This window comes from Macaca fascicularis, chromosome 12 (genome assembly GCF_037993035.2).
Source record: "Macaca fascicularis isolate 582-1 chromosome 12, T2T-MFA8v1.1".
Classification (NCBI taxonomy): Eukaryota; Metazoa; Chordata; class Mammalia; order Primates; family Cercopithecidae; genus Macaca; species Macaca fascicularis.
This window is the reverse complement of record NC_088386.1, coordinates 12,475,457-12,490,025: the sequence shown is the minus strand read 5'-3', so window position 1 is coordinate 12,490,025 and position 14,569 is coordinate 12,475,457. Positions and strand designations below refer to the sequence as shown.

General features: G+C 42.2%; 1 protein-coding gene across 36 annotated transcripts in view; it reads right to left on the bottom strand.

Annotated features, from left to right (window-relative positions):
* Positions 1 to 14,569, bottom strand: part of C12H2orf76 (chromosome 12 C2orf76 homolog) — a 131,268-nt gene that overhangs the window by 59,844 nt on the left and 56,855 nt on the right. For 3 of the 36 annotated variants that reach the window (XM_015431994.4, XM_074008883.1, XM_074008884.1), the window contains exon 6: positions 10,729 to 11,372. The exons of the other annotated variants lie outside the window; for them this stretch is intronic. In XM_015431994.4, coding sequence (XP_015287480.1) covers positions 11,296 to 11,372 — 77 coding nt within the window. In that variant the 3' untranslated portion in view covers positions 10,729 to 11,295. Of the gene's footprint in view, positions 1 to 10,728; positions 11,373 to 14,569 lie in introns of those variants that run through there. 36 annotated transcript variants of the gene reach the window in all.

The window sequence follows — 14,569 nt, the reverse complement described above, 5'->3', positions numbered from 1 at the left end:
GCAACTTTGCTTTAAGGCAAGTGGGGAAAAAAAATTCTGCCTTCATTTGTACAGTTGTACAATCCACTGTTCAGTTTTCTACTCAGTTTTCCAGGGAACAGTTCAAACAGAAACAAATGACAATCTAGGACACTTATCTTGCCTATTGTGACTAACCACCACAGCATTTGAGGTTTTTTGTCTTTTATTTCCAGCTGGTAAAAAAGCCCTCACAGGAGGCTCAGGACCGCCTCCGGGCATACGCGGAGCCACGCAGCAGAAAAGAACTGTCAGCCGCATGCAAATGCCAGTGCAGCAGTGACCGGAGTCAGATCCACAAAAACAAACTAACTTTCAACAAAGGTTTTCATCTCATTTCCTCAACTGCATTTGAAACACATATGCACTCAGGACTGCTGACCAATTATTCCAGATCTCAGTCTATACCACTTTACACATCTAAGTGACTAATTTCAACTAAAGAAACTCCTAGAGAGTGTATTCAACCTACACAGATCTATTAAAACATTGCTATGAGATGAGCTTCAACAATCTGTAAAGTTTTTCTTTAACATTCAAATACAATCTTAGGCCAGGCGCGGTGGCTCATGCCTGTAATCCCAGCACTTTGGGAGGTCAAGGCAGGCGGATCACCTGAACACAGGAGTTTGAGACCAGCCTGGCCAACATAGTGAAACTCCGCCTCTACTAAAAATACAAAAATTAGCTGGTCATGGTTGCACGCGCCTGTAGTCTCAGGGCTGAGGCAGAAGAATCGCTTGAACCTGGGAGGCGGAGGTTACAGTGAGCCAAGATTGTGCCACTGAACTCCAGCCTGGACGACATAGTGAGAATCTGTCTCAAAACAAAACAAACAAAACAAAAAACAAATACAATTTTAAAGTCCTTCACTCATCCCAGAAACATCCATGCTGGCCTATGAAGTGCCAGCCACTGTTCTATACCCTGGAGACATTCTAATAGCAGAAGGCAGAACAGAAAAGGGGTTTTTTTAAAGTAAAACAGTTAGACAAATGAGTTTTGCAAAGGCAAGCATTTGCTATTTTGTATAGGAAAAGCAGAGAAGGCCTCTTTGATGGCATCTGAGCAGACATGTGACAGAAAGGGAGAAAACCATGCAAATAAATGTAGAAAAGTCATTGCAAGCAGAGGGAAGAGCAAGAGCAAAGGCCCTGGGGCATGTGTATGTCTACCAGCTGGCCCTGGGGCATGCATGTATTTGGTGTGCACCATGAAGAGGACCAAGGCCAAGGTTCTTTCTCTGAGTAAGGGTTTTGAGCTGAGGCATGACAGGATCTGACTCACGTTCTAGAAGAATCGCTGTGATGGCTGGGTAGAGCATTGCAGTGGGGCACAAATGAGAACAGGAAGAACTGTAGTGGGGTAGGAGTGACAGCAAGAAGGCCAGTTAGAAGGAAGGTGACTGCAATAGTCCAGGTAAGAATGGTGGTGCCTTGGGCCCAGTGGTAGTAGTGAAAAAGGTGAGAGAAGCCTGGGCCCTGGATATACTCTGAACGTGGAGCAGACAGAACTGGCTGATGGCCTGGTTGTGGGGGTTAAAGAAAAAAGAGATATATCTCCAAGGCTTCTGGCCTGAACAAATGGAGGACTGGAGGTCATGTCCTTCAGTGGAGAAGACTGAGCATGGTCCAGCCTCAGGGAGAAGGCACACAGGGGCTCAGCTGGGGTGTGTTAGCATCTGAGGCATCTATCAGAGGACACCTATCAGCCACCTCACCAGGGATGGGGAGCACCCAGCGGGGACTCCGGCAGGGAGCTGCGCTGTGGACTGAGATCCAGAGTCTGCAACATTTAGTTGTTATTTAAAGCTGGGAGCACGCATGAGGTCATCTAGGGAGAAGATATAATTAGAGAAGTCAGAGGACTGAGCCCTGGGGCCTTCCACATTGTAAAGGTTAAGGGATGAGGCAGAACCGGCAAACGAGATGGGGAGGAGTGACCAGTGAAGCTAAGCGAAGCAAGTGTGGGCAAGACGGGTGTCGGTTGATTCTGTGTGTCCAAAGATGCTGAGAGGTGAAGCAATTCCAAGACAGAGAATCCTATTCCTGTGGCAACAGGAACCTTTGGTGACCCTGCAAGAGCTGTCTCAGCAGAGAGCTGGACGGAAGCCCTCATGGAGGAAAGAGGGTGTGGAGAACTCGGTTCAGGAATTTGGCTGTGAAGGGAAGATGGGGTGACTCTTGTGGTAGGGTTCGATGGGTGAGCTGTCCCTATGCTGGTGGGGTGCAGAACTTGATGGTGTTCCAGAGGGAGGACAACGCTGAAGTGTGCTCGTTGGTGTTCCAGAGGAGGGGAGCTTGGGCACAAGGGAGGACAGACAGCACTACTTGCTCGCCTACCCACACAGGAAGGCAAGTGGGGGACATGGCCGGGGGCAGGAGCATGTTGTCTAGGATGGCCCGAAGTGAGGACAGCAGCTGGGAGTGAGAGGAGGGGTCTCAGGGTTGAGGGCCTAAAGGAACCCGGAGAGCGAGGGGAACTGCAGGGTAGCGTGAGGACCTGACTGCGGCTTAGCAGCCATGACCGACAGCGTTGCCAGTCAGCACTCGCCCTCCACCCCACCACGTGCAGTGCAGCGGTTCGGGTGCGGGTGGAGAAGGTGGAGCATGGCAGGGTTAGGCCTGGGGCCTGAGGGGTCAGGGCAGCAAGGGTCTAGGCAGAGATTGATGAGAAGGTGCAGAGGATCTCAAGTCGGGGGTGGGACGGTGAGAAGACAGCAGGATCAATGAAGTGTAGTTCAGGTGGGATTGAAGAGCCTTGGAGGGGGCACCAGAGGCAGAGAAATGGAAAGACAGGAGAGAACGGTCAGAGAATGGGAGGTGGACATTGAGATAGCGTTGTGGACTAGGGTGCAGTTATTAATGACTACAGCAAAGGTGTGCCTCTAGGAGTAGGTGGCTGAGACAGAGACGACAAGAAGGTTGCAGTGAGTTATTCAATGACCAAAGAGGCCCTAGGGTACAGGAAGGCTAGTCTACATCTATCCTGAATTACGAGAGACAGCAGCGGTGAGCCAGGAACTATAATCATCAGGTAATAAGGGAGAGTGGCACAGGGCCTGCAGGTGTCTGCAACAAGGTTGGGGGATGGCAATAATGTGTAGTCCGATGGCATAAGGCTCAAGGTCACAGGACAGAGGGAGGGGGAGGGGCACTGATCAGGAAATTAAATGAGGTTGTTGTGCTTTGCTAAACAGAATTAACACTGAGTGGATTGAAGATGACCGCTCCCGATCTTACCGCTCTCATTCCCCACCAAGTCACAGATGGAGGGGAAGAAGCCCTTGCCACCCTCCATCCTGGGGACTTGCCTTAGTCCTGTGAAGGAGTCACAGCCTTAAGAGTGCTCTGGTGACTGCTTTGATTGACCAGATTTGATAGATCACAAGAATACCATTATGGACGACAGTTTTTTCCCTATATATTGGATGTAATAGAAACGAAGTTAAAACCAAAAGCTTGAGTCTCTAAGGCCGCATCCCGAAAACAGTCTGCCCTTACTTATTTTGAAAGAGTCACGTGACTTCATCTGGGACCTGAAATGGATTTTCTCCATCTTAAAATCTCGCGGCCTACGAATGACGTTATTTACTGAACACTAAGCCGAAGTGGCAGCAGCACGGAATGGAGGAGGGTCACTGCTCCCTAAGAAACCACATCGTCGAGCAGCACAACACACATCCTGCATGTTTAAGTCATGACAACTATATGACCCTCTCGCTGACTAATGATCAAAAAATGAGCCTCCAAAGGCCATTATCAGAACTCTTATGCTCATATTCTAGCCCAAAATGCACATTTGGGGATGGGGAAAGTGGTCTCAGGTCTGATTCTTTGAATAAATATGTCTCCTTTGATGGAAAGAAATGACGAATACCGTGCCTTCCTCTTCCACTCCTATAAATGCTAGAAGTGCAGAGTGAAAGGTACAGAGTGGCCATGAGATACGTGCTGTGGATCCACGTGAGATATGGGTTCTTTCCAGGCCTGCAGACAGCAAGGCCCACTGTCTTGATGGTGCAGTTCAAAATATTAACCTCAGACCAATTAAGTCAATATTCCACTTCAATTACCTCTGCTACTCTGAGCAATCATGAGAGTTTCTGAAAGTAAAATACGGAGAAACTGCCCAGCACCAATAATCAGAGCCCTTCTCCCAACACACATGCATGCATACATGTACACATGTGTACATGCACAGTGAGAAAAAGATGACAAGATTGCTGGACAACTTCTGTAGTGGGCAGAGGGGTCCAAGTACAGATCCTTGGACATTCAGGCCTTGGACACTTCAGACCTGGTCTCAGGCCCCACTCACAGCCCCAACTCAGCCCTCTGCTGGGAATAGTTCTCTGCTGTCAGCCACACCCAGCTAAGCCAGGAAGAGAGCCCACACAGGCACAGTTCTGCACCAGGGCAGACTGGTTTTTATTCTGTCTGCTGCCTTAAAGTGAGATTTCTTAATTTTTAAAATAACCTAGAAACAAATGGAGGGTTTTGTACACTACCCAAAGAGTTACCGGCATTGCCTCATCATGTGTGAGAACATTCAGTCTTCGGAAGGGAAGCGGGACATCCCCTCTGCAAAGTAACTCCTGTGTCCCTGCCTCTGCCTGGGAGTCACCCTTACAGGCTCACATATGCACAAGCTAAAGGACATGCATGCCCCAACATGCATTAGCAGAAATGGGGAAGCTCCTGCTCTTCACTCTTGTCCCCAGCAATCAGCAGCAGGTTTCCAAAGGGGCTCAGGCCAGGCCAGTTCTCTGGGTGTCCAAATAGGTAGGAACATCACCATCTCTCCTGCCTGTGTCTGGGACAAGCAGAAAAAGAAGGAAAAGAAAACCCGTTGGCTATGGCAAAGAAGTTCCTCAAAGTCACATGAAACCTGGCCCAACCTGTGGGACCAGGGCCCATGTGTTCCTTTGGCAAAGGCAAGTTCTCTTCACCTGAGAAACAGAAAAATGCATGTTAAGGGGCATCAACAACGCAGATGGGGAACTGTCTCTTGGCCGTGGTTGACCACCTTTCTACCATGTTTCTCCAAGTGCCCAACTCCCTTTGTTTTCAAAGAGTGGCAGAAAGTAGGATTTGAAGCCAGAAGAGACCTGCTCTTTGACTTATCAGATTGTAGGCCTTGGGCAAGTGGCTTAATCTCTGAGGGTGAGGGTTCCTTGCTCTAAAATAAAGTTGTTGCTGCTGCACTCACTCTCACAATAAGCACCCGAAGACACGTAATGAGCGCTCACTTCCTGCTAGGCTCTGTCCGTAAGTGCCTTGTAGGCAATGTCCCGCTTGATCACAAAACTCTACAAAGTGGCCCTTATTATCTCCTCCATCTCACAGATGGGGAAACCAGGACTCCTCGGAGCTCTATCACAGTGTACTGTGTGGATTAAATGAGATAATATAAAATACATACAGTGTCTGGCACATAGCGGTGATTTAAAAAAAAAAGACTTCTCAACCGTATTTAAGAGAGTGATCACGCTTTGAAATGCACAAAATGACAAAGCTTTAAAATGCATACCTATATGTTTAAATAACATATGTGCAAAAAGAAAAAAATAAAGGTCTGAAGCTATGCTCACCAAGCTACGCAAAGGAGTGACTTTGCAAGAACAGGATTTTTACTTTAACCTTCAGAATTTTGTTGTTGTTGTTTGTTTTGAGACAAGGTCTGGCTCTATAGCCCAGGCTGGAGTGCAGTGGTGTGATCTCGGCTCACTGTAACCTCTGCCTCCTGGGTTAAAGTCTTCCTCCCGCCTCAGCCTCCTAGGTAGCTAGGGCTACAGGCATGCACTACCATGCCCAGCTAATTTTTGTCGAGATGGGGTTTCACCATGTTGCCCAGGCTGGACTCCAACTCATGAGCTCAAGTGATCACTGGCCTCAGCCTCCCAAAGTGCTGGGATTACAGGTGTAAGCCACCATGCTCAGACCAGAATTGGTTGTTTTAAAAAGCAAATGTGACTTAAAACACATGAAAAATATCAGAAACACTAAAAAAATATACATAGGACAAATAACCTAGATGGAAATATGTCAAAATGTTCATGGCAATTGCCTGATGAATTTTTTCGGCTTCTTTTGATTTCTATACAGGTTTTGGTTTGGTTTTTACTAATGCATTTTTTTTAATGAGACAGGGTCTCACTATGTTGCCCAGGCTGGTGTCAAACTCCTAGGCTCAAGCAATCCCCCCACCTCAGCCTACTGAGTAGCTGAGACTATAGGCGGACATCACACCTGGCTTGCTTTTAGTCATTCTTAATACAAACACACTCTCCTTATGAAATTGTGGCATACGCCTTTTGTAAGAAGGCCTTCTCTACCCCAAGGTCACAAATATAATCCATTTTTCCTTCTAATAAACTCATCATCTTGTTTTTCATGTTTGTTATTTAATCCATCTGAAATTTTTGTGAATGGTATGAAGTAGGGCCCTTGTTTTTTTAAATACCTGGCCATGTATAAGTAATCTTTCTTTTCCTCATAATTACAAATACTACCTTTATTAGCTATTGTTTCCATGTAAATTTTATGTTTCTATATTCTATTGCATTCATCATTTTATCTAGTTCTGTATCATTACCAACTTGTTTTGATCACTGAATATATTTTGACATTTGGTAGGCAACCACCCATTCTTCTAGCCTACCTTTTGTTTTTCCAAGTTGATCTTGGCTATTCTTGCATATTTTTCTTCCAAATGAATTTAAAATCAATTTGTCAAGTTCCATGATAAATCCTTTGGGATTTTGATTGAGATTGCATTTACTTATGGATTAGGTAGGTATCTTCTATCTATAAACATGTAATCTATCTCTATTTAGGTCTTTTATACTCATCTAATAACACTATTTTATAGCTTTTATGGACAATACATTTTAGGTTCAGCACTGAAGTCTCTTACTTCAAAAAACTTAATTCTCTTGCAATCATATTGTCTACAAATGAATGTTTTGCCTACTACTTTCCAATATCTGAGAATCATTACTTTTCCCACAGTACTGGCTACAGTAAGACTTGCAGAAATATACTGAATAGTACTGGCAATAGTGTTCATTCTTGTCTAATTCATATTTTTTGTGCTGGAATGCAGTGGTGCAATCACAGCTCACTGTAGCCTTGACCTCCTGACCCAAGGGATCCTCTGACCTCCACCTCCCTAGTAACTGGAACTACAGGCGCAAGTTACCACACCTGGCTAATTTTTCGTTTTTGTTCTTTTGTAGAGATGGGGTTTCATCCTCTTGCCCAGGCTGGTCTCGAACTCCTGAGCTCAAGCAATCTGCCCGCCTCAGCCTCCCAAAGTGCTGAGATTACAGGCCTGAGCCACCGCACCCACCCGCAGCCTCTTATTCATATCTAACAGATTTGCTGAAACACTTCTGCATTAAGTAGGTTTCCTACGAGCAACCTTCATCAAGTTAAGGGTATTTCTTTCCCTTGCTAACTTGTATATATGCATGAGCAAGAATATCATCAAATGCCTTTTGGCACCTATTGAGATAAACATAATTTTTTTCTCCTTTATAGATTTTGAAAACTATATATTGAACCAATCTTCCATTCCTGGTAAAAGTCCTTTTTAGTCACAATGTATTTGTACTTATTGTAAATACAACAGAAATGTCTTTTCTCACATAGTTCTGGAGGCTACAAGTCTGAAATCCAGATGTCAGCAGGGCCCTGCTCGCTCTGCAGGCTTTAGGAAACAATCCGTCTTTGCCTCTTTCTGGTGGTTGCTGTCTATAGGTTTATTTCTGATTTTTATTCCTTGTTTATAAGTGAAAATAGCCTATATGTACCTTTTATAAGAAAAACACACACCCAAAAAGGTACTATACATACATATTTTTACATTATCTACTTACAAATGCACAGGTAAAGATATGCTTAATTTTATATTTTAAAAAAGCCTGGTATGCAAATTGAATGTGTGCAAAGCAAACAAACGGAATATGTTTTAACCTCTACTTATTGAATTCCCTATTTGGGTTACTGCTACCATCATTAATCCAGCCACTCAACTCCAGCAAGAATCACTGAAGTCTCCATTCCTCCCTCCCCACACTATCCCCGTCCAGGCATTCACCAGGTCCCAAACATTCTAAGGTCATTCTACCTCAGGTCTCCACTGGGAGGCTGCAGTATGGAATGGGGGAAGTCAGAATTTTAAGACAGACTTGGTTCTAACTCCATTGCACATTACTGCATTCTCTCGAGCAAATAACTTTACCTCTCTGGGCCCCAGTGTCTTCATCTATAAATATACATGCTACCATTGAAGAACTGTGGTAAATGTCAAATGAGATAACATATGTAAATTAACTACCACGTCACATTTGCCACGGAATGCATGATCAAATGGTAACACCAAGAACCTCCCCGCTCCTCTTCTTCCCCTCTGTCCCTGCCCTGAGCCAGGCCTTCCAAACGTCACCTGCTCAGTGATGTCTTCTAAGTCTTTCTGCCATCTGGACATTGCTGACAAAGCTCACTTGCTAAAATACAAATGGAATCAAACGCCTGTTTAAATCATGCTACTGGCTCCCATCTACCTACTAGATACAGTTCCAACTCCTTAGCATGACTTGTAAGGCCTACCTCAACCTACCTTTCTGGCCTTATCTTCCTCTACTCTGTTCCATGCACTTTGCCCTCCTGTACAGATGCTCCTCAACTTACAATGGGGTTAGTCCCAATAAACTCATTGTTGGTTGAAAATATAAGTGAAAAATGCATTTAATACACCTAACCTACCAAACACTGCAGCTTAGCTTAATCTACCTTACATATGCTCAGAACATTTACATTAGACTACAGTTGGGCAAAATCATCTATCACAAAGCCTATTTTATTGTAAAGTATTAAATATTTCATGTAATTTATTGAATACTGCACTGAAAGTGGAAAACATAATGGTTCTATGGGTACTCAGTGTACAGTTTCTACTGAATGCCTATTGCTTTTGTACCACTGTTAGGTCTAAACATCATTAAGTTGCACCACCTATAAAAGTCGGGGACACTAAAATTTGTGCTTTCTCCTGAAACCTCAAGCTCTTTCTTTGCCTTTGTGTATGCTACTCCCTCCTCCAGTAAGCCCTTCCCTTCTTTTCTTCTAAGCAAAAATTCCTATTCAATCTTCTAAGACACAGCTCAACTGGTACTTCTAAAAACAAAGAAACAAACAAACAAAACAAAACAACAAAAACCCCAGAACTAATTTCTGTCAACAACGCTCTGATGGCAGCTTTTTCTGCTATTCTTAAAATCGTTTGATTGTACTATGTCTTTCTCCATTTACTAAGGCAAAAACTGGGTCTTATTTTCTTCTTTATTAACTCCCCCAAAAGCTATGTCATCTGTGTATTCAACACTTTGCTCCTGAATGAAATAATGAGTAAAATAAATAGAATTTCTGTTTTAAAGAAGACCCTATTAACTTTTTCAATAAAGCAAAGCATCTTCTAATCATGTTAATCAGACTTTCAAAGTTTATTTTTAAAAAATAATAGGTTTTCTTAAGTTAGACGTGGTCATAATGAAACCAATTTGTCCTCCTGGCAACTCTGAGGACTCAGGGAGCAATGGCAGAGCTGGCTAAGTTCTCTAGGACTCAAGGAGCAATGGCAGAGCCAGCTAAGTTCTCTAGGACTCAGGGAGCAATGGCAGAGCCAGCTAAGCTCTCCAGGACTCAGGGAGCAATGGCAGAGCCAGCTAAGTTCTCTAGGACTCAGGGAGCAATGGCAGAGCCAGCTAAACTCTCCAGGACTCAGGGAGCAATGGCAGAGCCAGCTAAGTTCTCCAGGACTCAGGGAGCAATGGCAGAGCCAGCTAAGCTCTCCAGGACTCAGGGAGCAATGGCAGAGCCAGCTAAGTTCTCTAGGACTCAGGGAGCAATGGCAGAGCCAGCTAAGTTCTCTAGGACTCAGGGAGCAATGGCAGAGCTAGCTAAGCTCTCCGGAACTCAGGGAGCAATGGCAAGGCTGTCTAAGCCCTCCAGCACTCAGGGAGCAATGGCAGGGCCAGCTAAGCCCTCCAGGACTCAGGGAGCAATGGCAGAGCTAGCTAAGCTCTCCAGGAGTTCTGATTAAACGCAGGCTGACTGAAAGGCCTCTGAAATAGTAACTCCTCACGTGCTGGTGGTCAGCCATGATCAGCAACCACAAGTATTATATTATTTAGAAGGAATGTATCTTCCAGGACATAGACTTGTTCTCAATGAACAATTTTCTTCCAGAAGTGCAAGCATCCTGCTACTTCCTCTCTCTAAATAAATGAGTTTGGTTCTATGACAGTTTGCTCCTGAAGATGGAAAACACAGCTCAAGAAAGAAAAGAAAAAAAAAAAAAATCAGCAACATTACTTGTACAGGCTGCGATACTTTAAAAAAAAAAAAAAAAAGTAACCTTCCTACATCATAAAACCTCCCTAAAATATACACAATTCAGTTGCACATATGGTGGTATGTATCACACACCCTGAGCTAAAAGGTAGCCATGAGGGTCAAGAAATTCAGAATTTCTGGTAGCCACAGACAGTAACAGTTGCTCTAATTAGAAACTACAGAAAAAATATAAAATAAACAGTATGATCTTAGTCTTACAATCTTTTTAAGGACCTCAACATGCAAGTCACCAAAATAATTCCTAATTTTAGAAAATAAATGATAATTTAAGAATCAATATTCCACGATAATTTTTAATAACAATTTATTTCCCTTTAAAAAAATCAAATGTTTTTCTCGTAATATATTATTTTACGACAACAAAGAAAAAGAAAGAGGGAAGGGCCGGGCGCGGTGGCTCAAGCCTGTAATCCCAGCACTTTGGGAGGCTGAGACGGGCGGATCACGAGTTCAGGAGATCGAGACCATCCTGGCTAACACGGTGAAACCCCGTCTCTACTAAAATACAAAAAAAATTAGCCGGGCGAGGTGGCGGGCGCCTGTACTCCCAGCTACTTGGGAGGCTGAGGCAGGAGAATGGCGTGAACCCGGGAGGCGGGGCTTGCAGTGAGCTGAGATCCGGCCACTGCACTCCAGCCTGGGCAACAGAGCTAGACTCTGTCTCTGTCTCAAAAAAAAAAAAAAAAAAAAAAGAGGGAAGGAAAGAAAGACCTAAAGAGAAAGAAATCACCAGATTTTAGCTCAAAGAGTAGAGCCTGGGATTAATTTTTTAAGATTTGTTTGTCAATTTCACAAACTCAGCAGTGGAATAAAAAGCTTAATACAGGTATGCAAAAAGGAAGCCCTCGCGATGTTTTCACCAGGATGAAATGGGATTAGCTTTGTAGTTCTTATAATCTTCTTCACAGAAGAATGCAATTTCAGTTTCACTGGCTGAAAAAAAACACAAAATAGAAAACAAGATTTCAATGTAAATCTCAATTTTAAACAAGTATGGAAATCCATATGACTTTGATTCGGTATTTTAGAATAGCTTCAGATGCCTAAAGTGAAAAAGATGAGTTATTTGTTGGGTTGCACAATGAATTTTACCAAATCAACAGGAAGTTTCAGGTGAAGTTTTAAGAATTGAAAGCTCAAATGATTTAAAAGTAAAAAAAAAAAAAAAAAAAACAACCCAAAAATTAAAATCAAGAGTTAACGCAAGAATCTGGTTTTCAGGGAATCATAAAATTGCTCATTTGTAGTACTCTTTACAGTGCTAGGAAATAAAAAACCTTGATTTTTTTTCTCAAATATGCTACTCAGGTACTGAAGGAAGGGGAGGGAAAACTCTTTTTCCCCCCTGAAATTAGCCTGTAGGTATAATAATTTAATACTTAGAGGATCAGTAGAATATTTTACAGATCACTTTACATTCTCCCTCATGACCCATCAAAATATGTGTCTGAAGAAGTTAATTTTTTGCCCTGCTTATGATTAATTCATGCAGCTTCAACAATATGCAAAGTGAAAGACACAAATTGGCTGCTACCTCAATACCTTCAAATACCTCTAATTATTCACAGGGGAGATGGCACCGCTAAAGGACCCATGAAGGTTCAGAGCAGTCACAATTCTTTCAACCTAGCAGGTCAAGGACTGCGTCTTCTAAAACAGTAAGTCAGCAACATTATTAATTCAGGCTAGAGACAAATCTGATGGAAAGCCTTCCAATTATTAAACATGCAATTCTTTAAGGTGTTGTGCCAACAAGTTCCACATTCGTTTTTTAAATTAAACCAGAAGTTAATACAGTCTGCTTGGCTTTTACAGAAAGAGCAAAAGGGCCTTCAGAATCTCCACAAGAAAACAGTCAAGATTATTCGTAATGAATACTGAGTACTCAATTAACATACTCTCTAAAAACAGACAAGTAAAACTCTCCAAGTCAAATAAATAGGATAATAAGAAAGGGTGCCAAGGATTACTACTGGTCTCTTAGTTTACAGCTCTCATCTCATCATTAGACTTTATCACAAAACAATGAAATTAATGAGATTAGCATGCCATTTCATTAAAAATGTTTTTGCTGTTTTCAAGAATATCAAATTTAACGTTTGTTAATCATAAGCTACCCGTGCTCATTACAGAAAATAAACAAGTGTCAAAAGAAGAAAATAAAGCCAGCCATAGTCACAGATCCTCATTCCAGTCCTTACTATATCTTCAAGATTAAATTTAATCTGAGGAGATGAAAATCAGATTGCAGCCTCGCATGACAAGGAGCCTGTGGGGAATACAGCAGAGAGAAACTGGAGATCAATAAGGAGGGGCTGGGAAAAGATGCACCCTGTGCCAACAGTAAGTTAAGGTACAGTTAAATTTTACAAGAAAGTGGCATCTAAAAGAAGAGGTAAAAAGACTCCACACTTGGAATCAGTGGGAAAAAGAAAATCAAGAAAGGGAGCTTCAAAAACTTCAATATTCAAAGATATTTGGAAATCTATCCTTTATACAAAAAGCTCCTGGGGTTTCCTTTTTTGAAGGGAAGCATGCCCAGAGGTAGACTTATATAATTTGCAAGTGATTCTAATCAACCTTCTAATGGAAAATGAGCAAAAGACACCCTGTTCTTAATAATCACAGAGCAAGGTTTTATCTGTGATGTGCTATTTACATACAGAACTTTACACAGTGCTTTGCCCACACAGCACTTTGCTCAATCCACACTAACTGTAATTACAATTTTCACTTACTGCAGTTGACATTTATCTGAACCCCTTCTGAGAAACTAATATGTTGTGTGGCTCTTCAGCAATAGTAGGTTCAGAGAAGTTGATGGGAAGCAAGGACTAAGCAGTTCTGTTTTGACACATAGGTTCTCCTGGGTCCAGTTAACTTAAACATCAATCCATTATTTACATAGGGCATTTATGCTAGCTCTCATAATGTAGACTCCGAATGAGAATCTGCAGTGTAAAGATTTTATTTTCAGATGACTGTACTTTTTTTTCAGGAAATCTAGGTAAACAAATGGGTTAAACTATAATACTTCAAGTTGACTTAAAAATTTCTTCACCCGTAACAAACTGGAAAACACACAAATTAAAATTTACTCTGAACATTCAAAAGTAAAACATTAAATGGGTTTTAAATTTTAGTAATGTGGTCCTTAAGCAGAAGTAGAATATAATGTTTTCTTACATCTGTAAAACTCTGTGGAAAATGTTTGAGAGAATGATTTCAGGGACTTATACTGCAAATTCATTTGCCAATTTACGTGAAAACCAATTATAAATGATTTTTAAGACCTCTACATAATTACTCTTTCCACCATTATCCCTTAAATTCCTGCTTCCCAAATACTATTTAAAATGGCTCCTTTAAAACTGGCTGGGGATGAACCCTCTGGAAGTCTACCTTGTGCTGGTCCCCCAGGGCACCTGATTTTAAATTAAATGTGCTGCAGGCGGCAGTGCAGTCAGGTGCAGAGTGCCTTGGCATGGGAATCTGAAATGAATGTGCAATCTAAAATCCAATAAATACACTGCCACTTCATCCCTTCGTCTTACTATCAAATGAAACAGAGAACCCTCCAAATACATTTGTAGGATCATTTTAATACTGATGTTCAAGTTTAATGAAATAAACACAAGCCAGGGCTTTCAAACTTTGGATATAAAATTAATAATTTTATAATGCTTCCAGACAGACATACACAACTTTAAAAGGAACATAATGATAATGAATTTAAATGAAAGAATATAAGATCAATTTTAAGTGTAAAATCCCAAGAAAAATTAAATGCAATGTATTTAAACTCTTCAACTAATTTATCTCAATAAACTCATCATCAACAAGGATTTATCCATATGTTCTGAGTCCCTAGCCTTGTGCTAGTCAGCACCAATGTAATACGAGGCGCAGCCCCTATTGTCTGGAAAAAGGAGCCTGAGACACACACACTGACTTTGTGGTACAGAAAATCCACGATCAGGAAGGCTGCCTTGTGACAATAACCACAGACTGTTGACCAAAAAAATACATGAAGGGTGAGGTGTGGCTTCTGTGGCAATCTGAGACCAAAAGGATGAAGTTTCCCCCTCTCTCCCACTTTAGGAGTATCACCTATCCTCCCAAATGTCACA